At 45.2% G+C, this 24,457-nt stretch overlaps 1 protein-coding gene across 2 annotated transcripts in view; it reads right to left on the minus strand.

The window, feature by feature from the left end:
* Positions 1–20: 20 nt before the first annotated feature.
* Positions 21–24,457, minus strand: part of sesn1 (sestrin 1) — a 54,009-nt gene continuing 29,572 nt past the window's right edge. Inside the window, exons 1-9 of one of the 2 annotated variants that reach the window (XM_071516785.1) lie at positions 6,829–7,053; positions 5,882–5,947; positions 5,573–5,773; positions 5,217–5,399; positions 4,596–4,832; positions 3,865–4,119; positions 3,567–3,757; positions 3,233–3,377; positions 21–3,100 (exon numbers count right to left, since the gene is read on the minus strand). In XM_071516785.1, coding sequence (XP_071372886.1) covers positions 3,014–3,100; positions 3,233–3,377; positions 3,567–3,757; positions 3,865–4,119; positions 4,596–4,832; positions 5,217–5,399; positions 5,573–5,773; positions 5,882–5,947; positions 6,829–6,930 — 1,467 coding nt within the window. In that variant the 5' untranslated portion in view covers positions 6,931–7,053 and the 3' untranslated portion in view covers positions 21–3,013. Of the gene's footprint in view, positions 3,101–3,232; positions 3,378–3,566; positions 3,758–3,864; positions 4,120–4,595; positions 4,833–5,216; positions 5,400–5,572; positions 5,774–5,881; positions 5,948–6,828; positions 7,054–24,457 lie in introns of those variants that run through there. The other variant, XM_071516784.1, reaches the window with a different exon arrangement.

A 24,457-nucleotide genomic window follows, 5' to 3' on the forward strand; every position in this document is an offset into this window, starting at 1 on the left:
AAGCACATCAGAAGACAATGTTTGAAATGTTTCGCTTCTCAAAGCCTTTATTATTACACAGATATGGGGCCAGGCAGTGCTTACAAGTTACACCAAGTAAAGTACAGCGTTTCAAAATCACATCGTTATTACATCGAAACAAATCAGGAACGGCACTTAATGTAAAAACCCCCGGCGTCACTTCCCCCGGTCTTCACACAGTAGTGACCTTAAAACAACCACAAGACAAGCCAATGTTTCAAAACCCCCCAAAGCATCCGATTAGCCAGAGTTAATAACAAACATTGTTCTCTATGTAGAATTTCTTAGGTTGATATGAAACAGACAGTTGGCTGATTGTGAGGTTGCTTAATCAGATTTTTCCTATTCATATATTGTCAGGGAAAGACACCGAATTGTGCAGGCAGTTGTTTGGTCAGTGGGCATAACACTGACGTTCTGCTGGTGATTGTATACTGACAGGCTTCTCTCTGGCCTTGATGGGAAACCTGGAGTCAGGACAGATTACCAGCCTAGCTCCTTGTCAGGGAAGTGAGGGACTTTTCCCAGCAGGAAAGAGATCAAAATGTATCCTTCAGGGTTTCCCCTCTGTCTCTTTCCAAGTTCTGGTCAGGTGCAAAGTCTTTTTCAGCGAATGGGAAACTTTGCCCCTGACCGCACCACAGGAACAGGGAGCATTAACTGAGTCATACAGGTCTGGAGCTTATACAGTAAATGAGATTCATGTGAAAGTCCCTGGACTATTTGGATGACACAAACTGAACCATTCCCCTGAGTTCAGCATACTGTTGAGTGATATCTGACTCAACTTTATTATGAGAACTGGGTGTACTTTGGGACACATGGAACACACAGAGTTAGAGTAACACTCCATGTCATTTCATGAGTCATCAGTTGCATAAAAACATGCAGAATTGTATCAGTGGCACACTTAATTGCCACAGGTTACTTGGTTTCCTATACTCATACAACAGGAACAGTGGTGATGCGCTCTGTTCAGCGTGCTGATAGTGAATCTGATTGTGCTATGACTGCTTGTTTCCTGAATATGTGTAGGCCTTTCCACATGTAATAATACATCTTTGACGAAGCAATGAAAACAAATTGTTTAGGAGAAAACTACGAATGATACACAATGATTCAATATCATGTTTTATTTTTTTTTTGCTTTCATTATCTTTTTTCATATAAAAAGTGTCAGTAACTGACATCAGTCAGAAGTTTGATAAAACCTCCACTTCCTCTCACAACCACCTCCAAATGATGTACCATTCCATTATCATCATCATCATCACCACCACCCTCCTCCTCGGCTTTACATCAAACAATCATTCATCTGTCCAATTGTCTCAATCCACCCTCAGAAGAATGCAGTACTTTACTGGTTTTAGTAAACAAAAACAAAACAGCAGAGGTCCCACACCTCTGTTCAAAATAAAAAAGCTGCTTTTGCACTGGTTAGGTTTCCCCCGCAGGGGAATAAGCACAGCTACAACCTTTTGCGTTCGACAGCCAATCGAGCGCAGTCGGCCCTGTGTGGGCCGGCCCGGCTCCCTACCGACGGGAGCGGGGCGGCCCAGAAAGAGTCTCTCTGCTCACCAAAGAGCACTTCTTATATGTTTTATAGAGAAAACAGAAGAGGTATTCATTTACTGGTAAAATTCACAATCCAAAGCTTCGAAAGTGTTAGGGTGACCAGGCGGCTGGGATGAGCGGAAGACAGACAGGTGTGGTTAGGACAACCGGAAGCAAATCCCTCCTGGAAAACCTGGTTTCTAACGTTCTTTTTGATTAGCTTTTTTTTTTTTCTTTTTTTTTCCATTACCAGAAACATAAAGACAACATCATTAACAAAATGATAAACAGTCACCTCACAATAACAGAGCTACAGCAGAAGCAAGAAGTCTCATTCCTTCAAAGTGCCTCGCTTTTTTGACGCTTGAAATTCAAAAAGACTTTTTTTTTTTTCGTTATTTTCTGTGAAACACACACACACGCACATCCGTGCCTCATACTCATCACAAACACGGACTCACCCACACACACACTTACAGTCAAACTCAATAGGGCTCAGACAGTGTTCTTTTTGAGTTTCTCTCTCCACACCTCTCCGGTTTTCAAACACTCCTCGGATTAGCTTACATAGACATTTGAGATTGGGGGGTGGGGGTGGGGGTGGGGGGGTATGGGACATGGGGGGGCTAATGCAGTGGATTTCTAATGGATAGGGGTTGAGGGGGGACTATGGGGTTGGGGGGGGGGGGGGGGATTTGGGGGTCAATATGACCCCGATGAATACATGAGAGCAGCAGCATCAGCACTTCTACTCACTGTGCTGGATAGTTCAGGCACACGTAATAACACCGCCCAAGTAATGCTTCCATCTCCAGTTACCACTAACAGCAACCACATCGACGACAACATCAACAACATCAACTTCTCTTGATACAAAATGAAATAAAAAGATATTAAAGAAACTAAACAAATATAACAGTGACTACAGAATCAAAGTGCAGGCTGGTTTTTTTTTGACTGCACTGCTTTCTGGAGAATCGCTATGGGTCTTCACTCAGCCAGGAGACAGTAGAGATTGGCAACCAACGTGTTGCATGGTGGAATACTGAAATGACGACCTGGATGCCTCCTGTGTCAGTCCTCTGGCCCGGCACAAACTCCCCAGGATAGCAGGAATTTGCTCCAGGCTGCCCTCTCTTGGTCAGATTTGGCACTGCAGGCAACAGGAGCTGAGCTTGTGTATCCACTTGTAGGTTGAGATGACTTCTCTCTTACAGTTCTTTCATTCTTTCTTGCTTTCGTTTGTTCTGATCTTCTTCCAACATCCATCCGACACCAGGACAAGCATCGCCACAAACCAGAGCTTTTCACATCTCTTCCACATTTTTTGTTTTCGTTTCCCCCCTTTGATTTTCTTTTTTTTTTTTTCCTTGAAGTGTCCCATAATGAGCAACAACAACGACAGTAAAAAGACAACGATAAAAACGCCAAAAGCACTTCATGTCATGTAGCGGGTGATCGCTCTCAGAGCGTAGAGCAGTTCTGCCTGCATGCGCGCTTCCATAAGAAGCAGATTAACGTGGACCTGGGGGAGACAAGAGAGAGACAAGACGAGAGAGACAGTTAGTACACATTGTTCATCAGTCAGCCGTTTCAAAACAGCTGCATCAAAGACTCCGCAGCCTAGACCAAGTAGGAAGTGAGGAGTTCATCTCACCTTCTCGGAGTGCTGAAACTGCCTCCAGAAACTCTCATACATTCGTTTGGTGGTCTTCTCCGGGCTACACACCATGGTCTTAATATAGATCTTAAAGCTACGGTCCAACAGCTGGTTTATCTCCCCGTAATCATAGTCATCATACCTGAGGAACAGAGAGAAACAATTTTAGGAACAATGACACCCAGTGACAGCAAATTGTTTTAATATAACGTGTTAAACAGTGCTGACTGAGCATAACAAAATCCATTACACTCATTACAAAACAAAGCATGCTTCTCGGCTTAACTGCTACATTTTCAGCTAAATTATGAGTTTCTGAGTAGTGACTGACCTAATGCCAAACATGCAGTGGATGTAGTTCCAGATGGCCCTGCGCAGCATAGAGGTGTCCACATCCTTGTGCATTGCCATGGTGTTGTAGGTCAGGTTGTAGGCCATCTGGAACTTCTCGTCCAGCATCTGACCGACATCAGGGTACAGCCGGTTGACCAGAGAGAAGCCGTGGTCCTCCCAGCTGTAGTCCTGCACAGAGGAGACGAAGATAAGGAGTTAATGACAAAATCAAAGAGTATTTAGATCATATAGGTAGAGGAGGGATGGGATTTCCTGGGAGTGTATGTGATCTCTACCTGCACTCTGAAGGTGGGCACGTGCTCCCCCCTCCTGGAGAAGTCCTTGTAGCCGTAGCTGGGGTCCTCGAAGTGGCGGGAGACGTCCCTGGAGGGGACGCACTCCTCGTCCTCGGCGGTCACCACCAGCATGCTCTCAGTCTTCTCCCTCTCGAAGCGCGTGGCCATCTCCTCCTGGCTGGCCTCTTCCTCGTCGCGGCACTCCTGCAGCTGCTTCATCCTCTCCATCAGCACCTCCACCTCGCCAGACAGCTCCTGCGCAAACAACAACACGTCCTGGGTTAGGCAGACGGTCGCACAGGCGGCCACAGGAACCGCAAATCCCAGTACTGTCTCTTGACAAAACCTCAGCCATCCACCTCAACTACAAGCAAAACCATAACCATAATTCCCCTCGACCAGAAGCAGAATATGAGACATTTTTTACTAAGCTGCAGTAACTTCTGGCTAGAATCATCTGTTCTACATCATAAGTAACATTGACATTTGTGTTCCTAGTGCCAAAAGCTATTCACTGACCAATTGTTACTTAAAAATACACACACACACACTCACACACAGGGTGTAGGGTATAGGGATTATACCGGCTGTCTGGAATTTACTTAATGTCATTTTTCACAGGCTAAGAAGAGAAACTTTACATGATCTCACTTTTTTCTTTCTTTCTCTTTTACACACACACACACACACACACACACACACTTACACACACACCATGCTTAACCGCTCACCTGGTTGCCAAGCAGATCGTCATGGTGATTAGCGTGCCCGTTGCCATTGGCAATGTCACAGACGCAGTACTGGCTGAGGGAAGGGGGCCTGAACGTGTGTCCACCGTCGCAGTGGATCTCGGGGGTGATGCCGCAGCCGAAGGTGAACGAGGCGAGGGAGTGGTAGTGTGTGAGGAGGACGACCGCGTGAATCAGCTCTGCCAGGGACCAACTGTGCTCCTCGGCCTTGAGCAAGTGCTGGGGAAAAGAGAAAAAAAAACGAAAAATAGATGTGAGTCTATCGCTACCTCTGGCCAAATAATGACTTCAATATGTCCGACCTTTCAGGAAGCAGGAAAAACGCGTCTCTACCCTTCCAATCCGATTCTCTCTCTTTTTCTCCTGCTCTACTCGGTCCGTTCGTCCCCCGGCCTACTCCCATATCCTCCATATTCCTCCCTTCAGCTCTCCTTTCCTATACCATCACCTGCCATCACCCTCTGCCAAAGCCTTCCAAGTTACACAGCTGCAGCAATACTCCAGCCTCCACCCATGATCTCAGCCCGTTACATAAGGCCCTTTCTCGTCCGTGTCCACCCTGCGGTCCGTGCCCGGTGGCACCGCTCCACTGCGGCCCCTCACCTCGATGTGTTCCTTGGTGAGAAGCCAAGGCCGGTGGGCCAGGATCTTGTTGAGCTCGCCCAGGTGCTGCAGCTTCTGCGGGGCTCCGTCCAGTCCGTTGAGCCACTTGGGATCGCCCCCGACCTGGAGGAAATCGTTGACATGCAGGTTGACCAAGTAGGAGCACTGGTGTCTGGCCGCCGCCTGCGGGATGAGAGAGAGAGAGAGAGAGAATTGAGCTCCGGACTTCATCACTTCAGAGTCTGCCGCTTTGAAAATCTACAGGCCCGCGTTGTTTGACATAAACTTGGACTGGACAGCTCAACGTTTCAGGGAGGGCAGGTTTGAGGATGTATAGAGGATTAAAGTGCTCTTACCATGATGCCTATGTAGTGTCGGTAGTGCAGAGACAGGGGGCCGTCCATCTGCAGCAGGTAGTGCTGCGTCCGAAGGAAACTCTCCAGGTACTGCGGGTGGAAGCCCATCACCAGGGAGATGTTGTCAAGGCGGCCGAGGGCTGCGAACGCATCCTCAAATATCGATTGCGTCCTGGCGTCCACTTTACTGACTTGAAGGATCTAACAGGAAGAATAGCAACAAATTAGATGTTTTCGGCATCAACTTTATGTTTATAAAATAGGTAAGAAAAAGTTTGTGCTCTCTAGTGAGGTAATCTGTCTCCATACCTCTTTTTCAGGGATGAATCTGCTTGGTCCATTACCTAAAGGTCTTGGGATCCTTACTCCCAAGTCCTGCAAGACAAAAAAGGAGAAAAACAAACACTTTTAAATCCATGGGAAAAAGGAAGGTGAGGCTTCTAGCACCATTTCACTGCAATCACAGTGCATCACTTCTCACTTCTGCCCTGGTCGCCCTACAGCCACTTTATTACTTCGCCAGTGAGAAACCAGAGTCGCTTTGTTTCTGGACTGCAGTAAACCTGATGCAGCGTTATTGGTTTTCAGAGACTATGGACAAATCCCAATACAAATTAGATATAGTCTTTTTCTATAGTAGCGGCAACATATAATAATTTACATAAAATGATAAAATGATTCATTAAACAAAATTAGCACTCCAAATGTTCACAATTAAGAGGTTAACCAAATACACAAAGCGAGACTGTGCCTTCATACAAAAAATAAGACATATCCTAATAAAAACCAGTCGCATATTCCTCCTATCATGTCCCTTAACTTTAACTGGCTTGTCGAGACATGTCCGCTAGTGGGGACTCGATGGGTTTTTCTGCTGTCCCGCTGCGCGCAATGAAGCAATGAAGTGGATGAATGAATGACCACGAAATGATTATTATTCGGAAAAGACACTGGCTTAAAAACTTGCATTTCGAGATTCCAATCACACCTCGACCTCTTTGGAATTGATATGAAGGAGGAACAAAAGCCAGCAGTGACATGTTGTCCGATGACAAACAGCACAAACTCCTCAAACGGGTAAACAAGCCTGGACAAAAGACTGCACTGCAGCTCCTTTGCTCAGAGGAAAAAGGTCGCCTGAAACCACTAATACTGTCACATCATTTTCTAAATTACGACAGCAAACTGAAGTGTCAAAACGGTCTGCGGACTGTTAACGGGGTTATTTGCCCCTTTTAACCTATTCTTTGACTTACCTTTTTGCTTAGCCGTTCACAATGAGTGCATATCTTTAGCAGGTCTGTCACTGTAAAAGAATTATTTTCCACGTTTTCCGTCGGTGCTATTGCGTGCCTCATATCGTGTTCTCGCTGCACTTTGATTTTTTTCAAATATAAAAAAATAGAAATGTAATTTGAATGGCTGTTTCCTTCTCTCTTTGTTCCTTGAGGCACTGGGTAAAGTGCTCCGTGGTCAGCTGTTGCAGCCCTACAGCAGAATACCGTCCTCTCTCTGCACATACATTCGGTAAATAAGCCGAGGTCCGCATGACTGACGTGCTCGGCAGCCAATCGCGTGGCGAAAACAGCCTCCCCGGAGCCAATGGCAGTGAAGGGAGCCGGAGGGGGCGGAGCGAACCGTGAGGAGAGAGGGGGGTCTAAACGTGAGCAGAGAGAACAATCCCCCCCCCTAAGAAAACATCATCACTTCTCTCTCCTTCTTTTGTTCCCTGCTGCCATTGATCATGATCTAATTTACTGTTATGTACCCCACTCTGTATGCAAAATTTTTACAACAACCCCCTCAGGTTATCACTGCTTGTTTTTTACTGTGCAATCAATCCGATCAACACATCTTCTATTCATTCAATTACATGACATGGAGTGGCCACCCTAAGTTTCTTAGAAATTAATTTTTCAGCATTGGCAGTGGTAGCTGGTACTATATGTGTCTGCAATCTGTGGCCCCATCTGTGTAATGTGCATTCACTGAAAACAACAACCTAAAGCTAGCTTGCATGCAGCAGCAAGTCCCCCTATTGACTGTTCTGCAGGGGGTGAAAGCTGAGCCCCAGCTCTCCTTGGTGAGCAGCAGCAGTAAACAAGGTAGGTCTGCTGTGCAACGATCAGCATCAGCAGACAGAGGGATGGATACCTGCAGGACCTGGCGCTCGACAACAACAGCCATTCAGTTAGTGGCTTTGTACCGCAGCCTATCAGACCAGAGATAATGCCATTCCTCCACCAATCAGCTCGGGCAAAAGGACTCCTTCAAAGCCAGGAGGAAGTAGAGATAAGAAAGGCAGCTCTTATTGCTTTGTTTATCCCAGCTAGACAATAACACATTCACTGGAACAGTGTACTGCTGGTTTATCACATTGCACTATTTGTGGTTACAGAGTCAATAATTACTTTGAATTATATCGGATGAGATGTACTGAGAGCAACAACATGTACTGTACATAATATATTAGGGGTTAAACATCCACTTTAGTTCATTCAGATACAGGTTTGCTGGGGATTTTTTTTCTTTTAAGAAATGCTAGAATTGTCTTAGAAATTCCTGGTAAACAACAGATAAACAGTTCTATTTATTTGTAGCAGCTGCGTGAGTCAAGTCTGTTTCATCTCTGGATTTCCAAAACACATTACAAAGGCATGGTCATATTGGCTATCTAATGGCTAGCGTGTGTGTGTGTGTGTGTGTGTGTGTGTATATGTGTACGCACACGCACATCTGTGTGTCATGTTTCACAGTGAGATTTCCAAATGACATGTTTCCCATTCAAAAACAGACTATTAAAGTAGTCTTTTCTTTTATGGGGAGCAAAACTACAAAATAGTTTTGAGTGGCATTAAGTCTGTGGGATACGATCGTAGCTTCAGTTAGTCCTACACCACAAATGGTTTAACCCCCCAAGTGTGTGTGTGTGTGTGTGTACGTGAGTGCCTGGCTGAACGGTGAAAGGACACCCAATAAAAACCTGACAAACAAGTTAAATTTGGTTATGACGAGGAGGTGGTGAGTGGAAGCCAGGAATTCACCCAGCCAAGGCAAGGCGACCCCCCCCACCCCCTGCTGCACTCTGATCAAGAGCCTGCCTGCTCAGTTTGGCAAGCATCTGCAAGTCCCCCAGCGCCGATAGCTAGATAGCACAGTATTCAGCAGGTTCATTGTGTGGGTCCACTCCCCCCCCCCCCACCCCACCCCACCCTCTCCTGATGCCACAGGGTGGGGGCGCGGGGCAGCAGTAAACATGCCCCTGGGGCTGGAGTCAGCACTCTGCTGGGTGCAGCAGGGCTGCTGGGAGCCCCATGGCTCAGCAAAGTTGCAGAAGAGGCTGGTCAGCGTTAGGGCTTACGACACACCAAACCTTTTCACATAAAAGCGCTTAGGCTCGGGGGTCCGGCCTCGCGGACGGGAGCCAAACACTATTGTCAGAGTGCACACACTGACTACTCTGTGGGGCTTTACTGTACCCACATCAGGGGCAGGGTGTGTGTGTGTGCATGTGTGTGTATATGTGTGTTTCAGTGATTCAGGCATTTAGCCTATGCTCTTAACCAGAGCGACTTAGGATGCGATCACACCGACAGTTCATTTTCTTTGGTCCGAACTATAGTTGAAAAGTTTACTTTGTTGTATTTGGACTGTTCAGGTTCACACTGCCCAATTAAGTGAACCAAGGCTTGTAAACAATAGTCACAGTCTCAAAAGTAGCTCAGTAATTGGACAGAGTTTTGGTGACCTGTCACTGTAACTGGTGATTGTCAGATGTCAACATCCGTCTCCTTCTACCCATAAAACCTTGCATTTGGGGTCCTTTCCTGTAGTTGGTACAATTAAGTTCACATTCCTAATGAACCACACCACAGTTCACTTGGAAGAGGACTGAGACCCGTAGTTTCATGCATCTTGGTGCGCTTATTTGGTGTGCACCTGAGTTTGAATCACATCCATAACCGAACTGAAGGAGTAAACACTCCAAACACGTTTGGTGTTAAAGCGCCACAATGAGCGAGGAAGTAGGAGTTCTGTTACTTGCTCAAGGAAACTTCAACAAGACACAAGACTGTTGATGGACACATCAGCTGTTGCAGGGAATGAACCTGTGCCCTTTTGGCTATGGGGTGGTGACTAACCACAAGGCCATGCCACCCTGTAGACATGTTTGTGTATGTGTGTGTGTGTGTGTGTGTGTGTGTGCGCGTACACACGTGTGTGATGGGTGGTGGTGTGGCTGGAGTATGGAGGTTATCACAACATTGGGAGGATTAGTTATGATGGAGGGCAAGGCTTTTGGAAACAACAGGAATCATCTCAGATTTGTTTTAACAGCATGCAGGTCATTAGATAGTGATCTCCTGGAGGAAGGGTGTGAACAATGGACACATTTCCACTGGTCTTACAGTAATGGCAATAAAGATATACCCATCAAGCAAAACAGCTGGGGAAACTGTCCAAATTAAACTTTTCTATATCCCCACTGTGGTTTCCATGGCCAAGAAGAAGCTGTTTTCTGCTCATACATTGCTTGTCATAAGCTTTTTCCATTCAGCTGAACTTTAAGAAAACTTCTGAAATGTTGCAAAAAATGAAATGCTTCTTAGGTGCATTTTGATAAGCTGGACTGAAGTAAATAAAATGGCTTGTTGAATATAGACTGCAGCCACGTCCGACAAAGCTCATCCACAAGAGTCTTTCAAGAACTGAACAGTAAGTTGTTATTGTTCTTTGCTGTCAGCTTATTACAATTACAATTTCACATTTGGCAGACGCTTTTATCCAAAGCGACTTACACATGAGATTTGCATACAACACAAGCAAGTTTCTAGATAGGAGAGAACAACGAGAGTAAGTGCTATAGAGCTAAGTTCTGGTCCAACAGGACAAAGGTGCTACGAGACAGTGCAACAAGCTAAGTTCTGGTCCAACAGGACAAAGGTGCTACGAGACAGTGCAACAAGCTAAGTTCTGGTCCAACAGGACATAGGTGCTACGAGGGAGTGCTACAAGGCAGTGCTATGAGGTAATGCATAGAGTGCATCAAATTTTTTTTTTTTTTTTTTTTTTAAGAAAGGAGGTATTCGCTAAAGAGCTGGGTCTTTAGCCTTTCCTTAAGGATAGAGAGGGATTCTGCGGATCGAATGGAGTTTGGCAACTCGTTCCACCACCGGGGAACCACAGAAGAGAAGAGTCTGGCTAGACACTTAGGGCCTTGCTGAGGTGGCAGCACCAGGCGCCGCTCCATGGCAGAGCATAGTGAGCGGGAGGGAGCGTAGACCTGAATGAGGGAGTTCAGGTAGGTCGGAGCCGTTTTGGTTATTGTTATTATGTAACAATAATGAACTGATATTCTACAGATAGCTTTTGGCTGCAAAAGTTTTTGCGCCATTATTTATAAGAAAAATGCATCTTTATCGCTATTTATTGCATAATTTCTTCATCAACAAAAAAGCTTTCCAGCCTCAAGCGAACATAAAACATTTCCGTGATAATGAGGACATTTTATTGAAATCTGACGTTTCCATTCAGCCTTTCTAATTGGATACATTATAATTCACATTAAAATACTTGGACAGAGTCTGAAATCTTTTCCTAACTTAGCACCAGTGTTGATAGTTTGACATTAGCAGTTTATTAATTCAAGACAGGAGGACAATCAGACCGCTATCAAGACACACTGCGCTGACGCACTCTCAGGTCTGGGGAGATGAAACTCTGACACATATTAGATAATATCCCATTGTTAAAATGAAGTGTGAAATACTTGTCACAGATTAGAGCGAAACAATGTAAGGTGTGGAGAGTTCAGTAAAATGAGTGACCTTTGCAGCTGAGGAATGTAAGATTTGACCGACATAAAACTAACAGTGCTTCAGAAAATTATTGACGCAAATTGGATGTATTATCTGTAAACTCCTCCTGGGATGGGGCTGATAAATATTAGTCTGCTTTTGTTTTGCTCTCTGGTTTGTCATTCACCATTCAGACGTCCTTTAAGTGTCACATCAACATACTGTAAGTGCCATAGCAGGCCAATTGTCATAACATTTTAATACAGGGATATGAAGGCAAGGTACACTACCGGTCAAAAGTGTCGACACACCACATTTTTCTTTATTTTTACACATTTTAGAATAATAGTAAAACAAATCAAATATCACAAATGGAATTATGTAGTGACCAAAAAAAGTATTAAATAAATCAAAACTGTCTTATATTTTAGATTCTTTAAAGTAGCCGCCCTTTGCCTTGATGGAAAGGCAAAGGCTTTGGAAAGAAATTCATACATAGGCATCAACTTCACTATTTATATTTGTCTAAGAAACACATTTCAAGCATTTCAGCATAAGCCTTTAGATCAAAATGGCTTTAAGAGAATGAAAAACATAGTAGATTAAATCAGGTGTGTCCAAACCTTTGATTGGTATTGTAAGTTATATTGGACAGTGGCATGTAAGTGGATTTTGAATGTGGATCAAATAATTACATATCCTATAGCTGCTTCTTGGAGGTCTACTGTCCCATCTAGGATTACTTCACTAAACTTTTTACAAGCAAGACGGCATGGCAGCCACTTTCTCAAAAGCTCACAAAGGCAGTTGTTTTTCCTTTATAAGCATGCAGCTGAATTGTCAACAGCCTTTAACTAATAAAGGGGAGGATAAAAGTTAATGAGATTAAAAAAACAGAGAGAGGAAGCCAAGCTTAAGCTCTGCACATATGCATCCCAGCAGTGCGGCTGCTGTGTTTTTCTCATGCAGCATGACACGGGGAGAGCGGAACCACAGAAACGGTGGTGATGTTCAACAAGTGGCAGAAGTCCACCCGACCAGTTCAAACCTGACCTATCACTGCACAGAGGAGAGGAAGCAGAAAACTCTCGCACAATGACATAAGCCTAGCAACAGGCTTCCACCAATCACAGGGCAGAACAACAGTTACAGGAACCAATCTTCTTTGCTCTCGCTCTCTCTCCCTCTCTTGTTTCTCTGAAAAAAAAAACCATCTGAAAAAAAAAAAAGTTCTGCCAGAGCATGAAGTTGAGTGAGCAGCCCTATCTGGTCTATCTCATAGACAGTAATTCAGTTTTCTAACACGTTTGCCCAGCTGTAGTTTTTAGCAGCTATTTGTTGGAGTGTTTCTGTGTCTCTCAAGAGAGGCACGACAAATATCTCCAAACTTTACAGCAAACACAAAACCACATGCTTCAGCTCAACCCAGAGCCTCACAACAACAACTCTCTTCTCTGAAAAACAACTGGGAACTTTTTCCCATGTCAACAGATCACTTTTGTACCTTTGTTCCCAAAAACTTGAGTCAAGTTTATGTAAACTGCATTTAAAACATACAGGACTAAATCAATAGATTTAAATACTATACATCTATAGATGTGAGGATAGTCTGTTAGACTTGTTCACAGGCAAAGAGTGAAAACTGCAGACTAAGAGGGTATCCCCCCCCCCACCCCACTCTTCAAACACTGCTCTAGGTTCGAGCCTGTTCATCGATCACTAAGCATTTAACAGAGCGCACTGGAGAGTTAACCCTTACCTGTCCAACACACCACAAACCTCAGTATTTCCCTCATCTTACAGAACTGTAAGTTTTTCATTTAAGTAAGCTGAGTAACACATTTAAGTAAGCTGAGTAAGACATGAAACATTGGTATAGTGTAAGTTTAACTGTAATTTTCAGTTGGTGTCAAGACTTAAGGGCAAAAGTGTGGATCAATGTGGGATTTAACTGGACCGGTGCTGCCTTTTGGCCCTCTTTGTGCGACTCTTGGTCTCTTTTCTTCTCCTTTTTCCCAGTCGCCCTTCTCTGATCTATGTGTATTCTGGCATGCTATCAGAGTGGAGCGGTCTCGCCAAGCGCCGGCTTTCCTGAGAGCAGAGGCGCGCCCCCCCGCCCCCCCCCACCCCCCCACCCAGACCAGCGGGTCCCGGACCAGCGCACACCAACACTCGGAGGGAAGCAGCGTTCCCTGGATTCCATGAAACGCAGCGGAACTGGAGAGACCTCAGAGAGCACACGGAAAAAAGAGAAAAAAAAAAGAGGTATCTGGGACAAAAGAAAACAACAACTTTTTTTTTTTTGGTGGTGGCTTCATACGGAGTGTGCTCGCACATAAACATGCACATACACCGTTCCCTAAATACTCTATATGAACTGAGGGCTGCGATCCAAGGGAAAAGGCGTGGGCCTGCAACCCCTGTGAGCACGTGAGGAAGAGTGAGTTCCCGGGGATGTTATTCTAACAGGGAGAGGGCAGCTGTCACAACAGAAAAGATCCCATAGAATAACAGAAAATACCAAACCCTCCCCTGCTATCTTTAGCGCGATATGACACAGTGCCCACAAATCAATGAAAAAGTCTCCATTTTGTTCTGCCCGTCCTCTTTTGTCTCTATATTACACTATTTGGTTTCTGCCAACATAACCCCAGCCCTCCTCTAACTCCCCTCTAATCTCTTCTTCCTGCCATTACCGCCTGATAAGGTTTACCTATGGGAAACATGGGAGATAGCACAGTGGGTGATTCCAGTAGGGTGCTGCCGAGAGTTCAAAGGGCAAACCACAGGGTCTTGCAAAGTATCACAGCAAATGTTTCAAATACCGTAAAAATACTTGGTGAGATCTAGGGCGGGATTATCACCTAAATCCTGATATTACTCACTAACACGAAACTAACAAAGCGGACCTTATATCAGCATTGGGAAACTAACAGCCTCAAAGAAAATAGCCCCTCTGGCCTGACGTTGCCGTGCGCCTCCTGGCATGCACAGCTGTTTACTTTTTTTTTTCTTTTTTTTTTCACTGACAAGAACCAGGCTTTGCTGACTGAGCGAAAATGAGTCAGCTCACTGGGAGTCTGTCCAAAATGTTGTTGATCATCAGACTATAATTCTTAATAGGCATTGTAAACCCTTCACAAAAGATCCAGCGCTTCACCTGTTTCTGTGAGAATACAGAAAGGCAATGATTCACTCCCAAAATACCGCTGAACAACAAGGCCATAACAGCAGCTCACCGGACAATGTTCCAACGACTAATCATAATGTGAGTTAGTGTGCCGCTAAATCAAAGGCAATAAAACCTAGCAAGTATAAAACTCGATGAACCGTTGAGCCTAACAAACAGAGTTTTATCGTTTCCATCTAGTTGCCCATTTGGTACATGAAACAGAAAACACGGGAGTCAATGAACTCTTTTATGTAAGAGCAGAGGGAGGGTTGACAGCTCCGAGAGCGGTGATCCAACTCCAGGCACACCAGCTAAGACAGCAGACAAAGCCAGACACTGATAAACAAAGTCTGATGTAATACATCATAGACGCTATGGCAAAGATTAGAAACTATTGCACTCAAGACTAATCTTCACTTCTGTCTGTTTCTGATGTTAGTTCCACTTCTGCCCATCTCATCCTATCTATTCCCTCAATCTGTAACCCTTACCAGGATGTATTTTGATTGTTAAGCTGCTGAAGAGGGGATGTGATACTGCTGCACTCGAAGGGGGGGGGGGGAAGTGATATGGCCTAATCGCCGCACTCGGAACCATTTTGGCCGTGTCCTGTTACTTCATTAATAGGCAATGAACCCAGGTACTGGTTGGCAGAACAAAATGGCTGGCAGAACCTCATTTGGGCGCGACGTCACGGCGGCTGCCCCATTAATATTTAATCGTTTATGAAATGTCTGTTTGATTGAGTGGAAACTCGATCGCCCCATCGTCTCTGTCCTCCTCATCACCCATCGTCAATGATTCAATATTTCCACTAACTTCAGAGATTATTTTATGCTGTTTGTGCTTTATGTGACACTGGACAGTGGAGACAGAGGAAACATAGGAGAGAGAGAGAGAGAGAGAGAGAGAGAGAGAGAGAGAGAGAGAGAGAGGGAGGGAAGGTTAAGACCTGGCTTTAAATTCACGTCATGTGTAGTGGTAGACGCCTTAGTTCATTACGCCACCAGGAAATCAACATAAATATTTCCACTACCTTTGTACTGGACAAAAACTGGCCTTGGCTTTTGAAGTCCTAGGAGAGATGATCTCTCTATTGCCTTACACTGGCTGGTTGCAGAACAACTTGACGCTACATGACCATAAAAGGCATTATGGGCTGGCTGTTCCTCCAGGCTCCACCTGCTCCACCCTTTTACTCTCCTGGGCAAACTCTGGCTCAACGAATACAACATGGTGTCATCCAAAAATCCCACCACCCAGGCTTCAAACAGGCCAGTCGCAAGTCAACAGGTGATGCCACAGCCGCGTTTGTCCATAATTTTCTACACTGTATGTACTTCTACTAGACTGGAGTGTACAGATTTTAGCTATAGGTTTCCACTATTTACCAAGATTATCCCTCTTTTCTCCTTGTCTTCCACTCCCTCCTTATTTCTCTCAGATGTCCTACTTAACTTCTCTTGCACAAGCAGCTAGTCTTCACCTGTTACTGCATGAAGGACAGAGAATATACACCCTGCAGCCAGCCACCTCCATGTCTGCAAACAGAAGTACAAACATACACAAATACACACTGCACAGGCACATGTATGCTGTCCTCTTTAGCCTATATCTGGTGAGTTCCCGAAAACCGAACACACATGCACATGACATGAGATCATGTGTTCGTGCTGGCCAAAACAATGCTCGAATAAATGCAAAAGAAATGCTTACACGTGCACAAAATCCTTTGGGTCTAACATATGTTCAGACGTCATTCTTATGTCTGTAGAGGGTATTGGCGAAACATTATAAGCCTATAATTTTGGTTAAAAAAAAATTCATCATCATCGTCCAGTTCATTCATAAGTAAGAAATTATATAAGAAAGTGTACTTTTATTTATTTTTTCATTTTGTCCAACCTTTATTTGTCCAGACAGGTCAATTAATGCTGAGCAAGCACAGCTTTTGGCTGCTTGTTTCAAAACTGTCACTAATAAGTACTTTAGATGAAAATAAGGATGCATGAACACACATGGGTGATACAGAACAAAAGTTTTTGTGATATGCAGCAAGTCTGCATCTTTCATCATTGGCCAATACCTGTTAGGCTAAAAAAAAATGTGGATGTAATAAGGTACCAAAAGGAAGATGCTATTGCTGTTAATGCTGAGTTTGCTTAATGGGGTGACATGAATGCGTGAGGGGATTATTTCTACTTAAAATTTTACCCAGAATTCAGGCTTCAATAAGGACACACATATAAGCACATTCAGCAGCCTAGTTGTCCACTCGGCACATAGGGAGATATAGCCTGATCTTACAAAAGAATGTATGTGCCATTATTTAAACACTTAGTGGAGCTTAAACTTTTCAGCCCCCCCATTAAGACAAACGGGCTTCATGTGTATGCTGGTTCTTGACTTTTACAAACTCCCCATGGACCTCATAACCCTGACAGAAGTGTGCCTGCAGTGTGTGTGTGTGTGTGTGGTCCTCTGTCTCATGCCACAGGTAGTGGTGGAGATGTTTGCACTGTGGTTAATCAATAACAGGCCTGCAGAGCCAAAGAAAGAACAAACCAACGGCTGAAAATCTTCCGTACCATGCCCCTATGGACTCACACTTGATTTAAATATCTCACTAACTGTTAAGTGTCCGATATAAGTGAGAGATAAGATGGCTTTATCCAAAGTCAGAGGTAACACATTACTAAGTGGCGCGTGAGCGTACTCTGATTATTTTTTTGTGGCAATGAGTAACATTTTTTGCAATTCTTGTTGTGTCTATTTTTGTGTTGGCACAAGTACAAGTAAAAAGTAAAAATGTCCCTCTTACATTCACCGTCTTCCTGTTACACACAAGCGCTGTTCTATTCTATAGTGGAAGGCATCACACATGCTAAAAATGTATTCAGCCATGCTAATGCAAGGCACTGTTAATAAATGTGTCCACTAAAGGGCTTACAATAAGTAGCAAGTGACTCAGCTAACTCCGCTAAATTAGCTAACTTGGCTGAGTCAGTAGCCTTGGAAACTTGCGAGTATACACATTACTTTGAACTGCGAGAGAAAAAGGACAAGAACATTATTGATGTGCGAGCTGTACCTTGGGGACAAGCACCCGACGGTGGCGAACAGTAAAGCCCGAAGACACAACAGTTGTGGTAAAAGATGGGAGGAGAGAAGAGAGAGCTGAAAAACATTTGAGGGCTCGAACACATGCAAACGACTGCAGCTCTAACGCTGTTGATTTCTTTTTATAGTCTAACATCAAATGTTATGCTTTGTTTGAACAGGTTTATACGATTCTGACTACTGCTATTAAGATAACATGGAAAATGCTAGTGTATTAAATAAAAAAAGCAAGTTATCTGAATTGCAATGCATGCATTTATAACTAATAGCACTCACAGCAGTGCAACTATCTACCGTGGGTTTTTTGAATTTGACAAGAAATGATTGTAACACAACTGATTTCTTATAGACCACCACTGTAGCATAATGTGTGACTTCACCCATCACTGCTTATGTCACAGGTAATGGATGGGGGGGTTAAAGAGGGCAGACACAATGAATGAAAAGATGGGAGGATAGATGGAAAGAGTGATGAGTGATGAGTGATAAAAGGTAAGAGGACAGTGAGAGAGAGAGAGAGAGAGAGAGAGAGAGAGAGAGAGAGACTATTTGAGCAGTGTGCAGAGAGAAAGCACCTCGTACCTTATCATGGATAAGCAAACACCCCGTACCGTCTGGAGTGACATCATTGTCCCGGAGAATCAATAACCAGCCACTTCCTGTGCAGCGGGAAAATCGATGACTCTGTACACTAGATTACCTATCTGTACCCACACACCTGAGGGGCTACGCACACACACACACCCACACACACACACATACACACACACACACACACACAACCAATACACATACTGCAATGTTGAGCACATACATAAAGAGCATTAACAGAAAAACAGCCACTGTCATAGTTTTCACCAAGGGAACAGTATTTGTGCGGCTTCAGTGCAGAGTCAGCCCATTATGGGATTAGTGGCGGCCACAGCACAGTGTAGGCCTACTGTGGAAGTCTAAAGGGTATAATGGCTCTGCTAAATCAGATTTCTATCAGGTTTCGCACACACACGCACACACACACACACCAAAAAAAAACCCTAAGCAGCATGGCTCATCCCCCTCAAATCTCCCAGATCCCCTTGCTCTTCTCAGAAGCATTTGTCACCCTCCGTTCTCTCTGTCTGCTTTTGTTGCTCTATCCCCAGTATATTATTATGCAATGAGGACTGAGTTATGAGCAAAAAAAGTAATAAAAATGAACGAGGGGAGCACAACACGCCATTTTTAAACACACAGGCATTTGGCATCATTCAGAGAGCTCCTCGTAAATTTTGTCACCCATAAACTGCTGTCTGGTATGTGGTCTTGAGCTTTTAAGCGCCATTGACAAAACTGTAGTTGGACACGCTCACAAGATTCCTTCGGGTAAGCAGAAAAATGCATCGCTCCCAGCTTGTTTGCCTCGCTAAATGTCTGGGAGGAAAAGTTCAGCGTCATGAGCGCCGCCGCTCTCAGATTGCCGCCGTTCCCCCCTGCCAAGTCAAGTAATGGCAGAGCAGGCAGCTAACTGACAGGGCTGGAGGGGGGAATAATGAGCAACCGAGCCCCGTGCAGTACCCCCTCACCTGTGCGTCTGTGTGTGTGTGTGTGTGAGAGAGAGAGAGAGAGCAACAGGATCAGAGAAAGAACAAGAAAGAGGAAAGAGACAAGACAGAGAGGGAGAGAATCACAGAGGATGAGAAAAAGGTCTCAAACAACACCAAAGCTATTTCATATCACATGAATTAAATATAGGCCGAGAGAAATCTGCGAGGAGAAAACGTGTGAAATTGACTCTCTCGCTGCCTCCCTCTCTCCCACACACTCAAACACACACAGAAAAAAAAACATAATAATAATATGCACAGTGTGTTAATTTCCTGAGGTGACTGAGAGATAGGCATCCATTTGCTGAGTGGGTGGATGTTTTTTTTCCACAGACGCTTTATTGTGTTTCATTATCGCGTACTGTATATTTCTCTTGTTGGCAACAAGACGTGTGGTTAGCCACAGCAGATCTTTCGGTATTGGTTTGGCGTGTATGATCAAATATGAGCGCTGAGCTGACATGACAACCTCCTGTCCTCTTTGCAGCGTGCGCTCACCTGGGGCGCCGTCTGCCCGTCTGTCCGCGTCCTGTCGAGTCTCCATATGCCACAGACAGAGAGCGCTACGCTACACCGGCACGGCCATGAGAGGCTTATGGGACGGGCCACCAATCAGATCCTGACTGGTGTCGGCAGATATTCACTCCGAGTGCAGGATTGGTTATCCTTTGATTAGTTCATAAATCTGGGAGTTTTCTTGTAGAAAATAATGGTAAAATAATAATTTAAATGGTACTGGACACTTTCACAAAAATAGTGATTAGTATTGTCCGGTTCCATTGTCCAACATATCTACTAATGAGTGTCTATGGGTGTGAGAATAAATACTCCTGTGTGCTTCTGATCTAGGAAGTGTGACTAAACTGATCTGAAGGATGCTGTTTTTGTAGTTTTTCTAACCTTAATTTATCCAGGGAAGGTTTGCTGAGCATGCAAACTATTTCAGTAACATCCTGGTATGTACACACAGGGTTTGCAGGGTTAAGTGCCTTGCTCAAGGACACCTCGAGGCTAGTTTTTGAAGAAGGGAAGAACATTACTCACCCCCCTCCCCTTTTAGTTTTTCCAACTTGTCCATGGATTTGAACTCGTCAACCTTGGGGTCACAAGCCCACTTCTCTAGGCTTCAGGCTACTGCCGAACTCACTGACAATTAGGCTAACGATGAGTCTGTTTGACCCCGTGAACCAGAACAAATGTGTGTGTGCACGCACGTCTGTGTGTTTGTGTGTCTGTGTCTGTGTGTGTGGTCGTGCACACACGTCTGGAGAGGAAATCTATTCTTTTGATGCGCCACAGCAAGGTGTGGCCTATGGCCTATAAATCTCTGACCCTTTACTAACCCTCCTAGAAGGTCTAGTCAGCTCACACAGCCAGCACTTGTCCGTGGGCCGTCCTGCTGGGTTAGGGTGCGTTCTCTTTGGGACTCCCACAGGAAAGCTTCACACAATACTTGGCTCTCCTTGAGGTAGACACACAAAGACACACACACACACGTAAAACTGCACATAGGCAAGTCAGCGCACACCAACAGGCAGATGAAGACAAATCTCAACACACGCACATAAAAGGCCAGTACACACTCCCTCTCACATATGTTGCGCACACACAACCACACACACACACACACACACACACACACACACACACACACGGTCTCAAGCAGACAATGGACAGTGGAACTGTGCCATAAGGGAAGGCTGTTGTCCAGTCACTGGGCAACTGGGGCAGCAGATGGTCATCTTCCCTTCCACTAACACCAGCCAGGGGGGAGGGAGGGTGAGGAGTGGGGGGTCGGGTGGGCGCGGAGGGACAGAGTGGTCTCAGCCTCCAAGCGAACACCTTTCACCAAGTACATGGGAATGACTCAGCCATAACCCATAAAGCAAATGGGCTGGACACCAATTATCTAGGAGCCTGCATGGAGTTACAGTGCAGAAAAGAGCCATGCAAATCGTTTACCAGACCCAGAGTGACTGTAAGGCTGAGTGAACGCACATTTTGCCCAAGAGTGTATTCCTTGGGTAGTGTTTGAAATGAATGCCACGGCCTCACAAACCAAACAGCAAACCACAAACACAGAGGAACGCGCGTGCGAGAGTAGAGAGCGAGAGTGAGCGCAGAAAAGGCAAAGTAGGGGAAAGGTCAATTCTGACATGAAGAGGAGAGGAGAAAAAAAAAGCAGAAAGGAAAGTTTCATATCCTGTTGACCAGTTGCTGCCTCTCAGTTTCGATTGGAGAACATGCATTCGAGAGCGTGCAAAAGTGTGTGTAAGGGTGTGCGTGAGAGAGAGAGAGAGAGAGAGAGAGAGAGAGGAAAGAGAGAGGAGGGGGAGCCTCCAGTCTCATGTGTGCGTCCTCAGCTTTCTTTCCTCGGCTCAGCCTATGTTAAGTCACAGATGGAGGTGAAGACGACAGCGCTATTTTCTCCCCCTTTTCTATTTTCTATAGCGTGTCAGGAGGCATGTTGTGGGGTGGCTAACCCATAACAAGAGTCATCTTACATAAATAAAGGACTTATTGGCTGCGGCCGGCCAGCAGATGTGGGAAAGACATGTGAGCTATTTATGCTCTTGTGTCAAAGATGTAGAGCGCAGAAAACAACATTGCCACCGTATGAATGGAGCCTCTGTGTGCCCAACGGTGTGTGTCTGCTTCAAGAAAACATGTTTGCTAGAGAGTTACATCACAGTGGAGGCATGAGAGAGGGAGAGAGAGAGAGAGAGAGAGAGAGAGAGAGATAGAGAGAGGTCAAAGAAAGGCAGTGGAAGAGAAAGCGAGAGAGCAAACAGAGGGAAAGTGGGGCGAAGGAAAAATGGAAAGAGGAGGAGAAAGAGACAGAGGAGGTCAGTGTTCAGTGTAAGTGGGTCATTAGAATTGGAGGAAATATTGTATGTGAGCTTATGGACACGAGTTGAATATGTAACCAGTCATTTTATTTACCTAGACAAACTAGGCTGTAGGGTCCGCCCAATCCAATTCCTCCCTCTGAGTTTTCTGTCTTTCTTGTTTTCTTTCTTCTCAGTCAAGCTGTTTTCATCTCTCTTCTCTCTGTCAATCAATAGCTTATCTTTCTTTCACCATCTCTTTCACCCTCCCCTCCTTATTATTTTGTTTTTTACCTTGCCTTTTACTTGGAGCATTAGCCCTGATCGCTGTTTTTGTCAATGAGACAGTGTTGAGGAATTTGGTCAAAGCAGGATAATTTCGCAGCAAGCCACCTGATGCATTGGTGAAGTGACTGAGAAGTAGCTTGGGTCAGTGTGTGTGTGTGTGCGCGTGTTTACGTGTGCAACCAGAAAATGTTAAAATGGTGAGGAGTCACTGTAGTAGATGCCTAATGTGATCTGTGCTGTTATGTACTGTATGTGCTGAGATAAGCTTTTGTCTACTGTTGAACACAAAACAAACAAACAAAAAAAACCCCACACAACTGGTGTTGATTGATTCAAGGAGCGTGATGGGACAAAGCCAAACTTTCGTGTTTCTCCTCCCATCCAGCCTTTCTAAGAATATGCTGGTGGATTCCTCAAAAGCAGTTGGCCAATCTGCATTTCAATGCTCAACTGTATCCAGAGAGTCGTGCAAAACAACATCGGCTGCCAAATGCTTGTGCAATGAAAAGGCAAATCTTTTTTTTTTTCATACACTCAACTATCAGACGGTATAAGGGGGGCATAGAAAATACTGTAGACCACATCCTATTGCCCCGCCTCCTCTTTCTCTCTCTCTCTCTCTCTCTCTCTCTCTCTCTTTCCCCCCTCACCCCGCTCCCTCCTTCGGCCCCCCCTGTTATTCCCTTCACACAAGCACAGCTTTGAATAACATGTCTTCAGATTCAGAGAGCAAGGCAAGAGAGAGCTGGGGGTGAGAGAGAGAGAGAGAGAGGAGAGTAGGAGGGAGGAAGGGGGGGTAACCTACATAGTAAGCCATGTTTCTTTCCCTTTGGGTTCCCTACAGACTTAGCTTCAGTTTGATAAATAGCAGGCCCCCTCAAAGCACCAGATGCTAAGGCTCAAACCCCAGCAAATTCATCAGGGCTGTAAAAAAAAAAAAAAAGAAGAAAAAGAAGAAAAAAGCCCTCAGCCAAGGCCCTCCACGGCTGTTCCACATACTGACAGCCTGCCTGCGGAGAACACTGTTGGTCCGGACAGCACACATGGAAAACAGGGCCCCCTCTATACCGCACTGCAGAGACACGGCGGTCACAGTAGGCCCTCGACTCCCCAGACTCGGGCCCAAAACGGCGGCTCCTTCCCCAGCTGAATAAGGTCACTCCGCCCCCCCCCCACCCCGCCCCACCCCCGGCCGGAGCAGACTGAAGACGAACCAGGCTGTTCTGGTCAGGTTCAAGGCTCTTACACGTTATTCTTTCTTTATTATCTGCCGTCTGAACCGCAATCACCGCTACTTTTCTTTATGGAATCGCGCTGGTTACAAACAACACCCCCCCCCAGTGACGTCAACGCGTCTCCGCACGCCGACACACTCCCGCAGCTGAGATGATTATACAGTGTGGAAACAATTGTGGAGAGAAGCAAATATGTTTTCCACACTGTTTTCTGTGAACGCTACAACACTGGCTTCTTGAAAAGCGCTCTTCTCTCTGAAGACAGATTGTGTTTTCTCTTTACGGCCAGACAGAGGCCTTTTCGGGGGGGGGGGTTGTTTGGTGTTTTGTGGCCTGTGTAGGAGAGTGTTTGCTCTGAGGTGGGGTTGTGCAAGTTGTTTTTTGGAGAGAAAATGAAAGAGACAGACAGTGGGCTAGATATTTAGGGACAAAGTTTGGGTTCTGCGAGGTGTTGATGAAGCGTTTGTTTAGGGGTGTTGATGCAATCGCCACATTCTTACTACTTTCTGATATCAGCCCCCGTCTGTCTCTCCCCGTCCTGACAAACCCATGACCTTTCTTTCAGCCCGGTAAGCTATCTTTAACAGTCTTCTTCACGTCACCCCGTTCCCTCTCTCTCTCTCCATCTCCCCTTTCCTTCACTCATCTCCCTCCATCTTCCGGCTCTTGCATGTCCATCTGTTCAACACATCAGGTTTTTTAGGAGAGAGATACTGCGAAGATATCAGAGACCGTCTGCAGGGCGAGACTGACGCCGTCACGGAAAGTGTTATTTAAAACACACATACGTTCAAATATCGACAGCAACAGGCAAGGGTGACACAGTTTGTCTGCATCTCATGGGGCACATGATAATCGTGT

This window comes from Centroberyx affinis, unplaced genomic scaffold (assembly GCF_046629955.1).
Source record: "Centroberyx affinis isolate AG114_WGS23_722 - 3 ecotype Tasmania unplaced genomic scaffold, CSIRO-AGI_Caff_v1 ptg000431l_1, whole genome shotgun sequence".
In the NCBI taxonomy this organism is placed as follows: Eukaryota; Metazoa; Chordata; class Actinopteri; order Beryciformes; family Berycidae; genus Centroberyx; species Centroberyx affinis.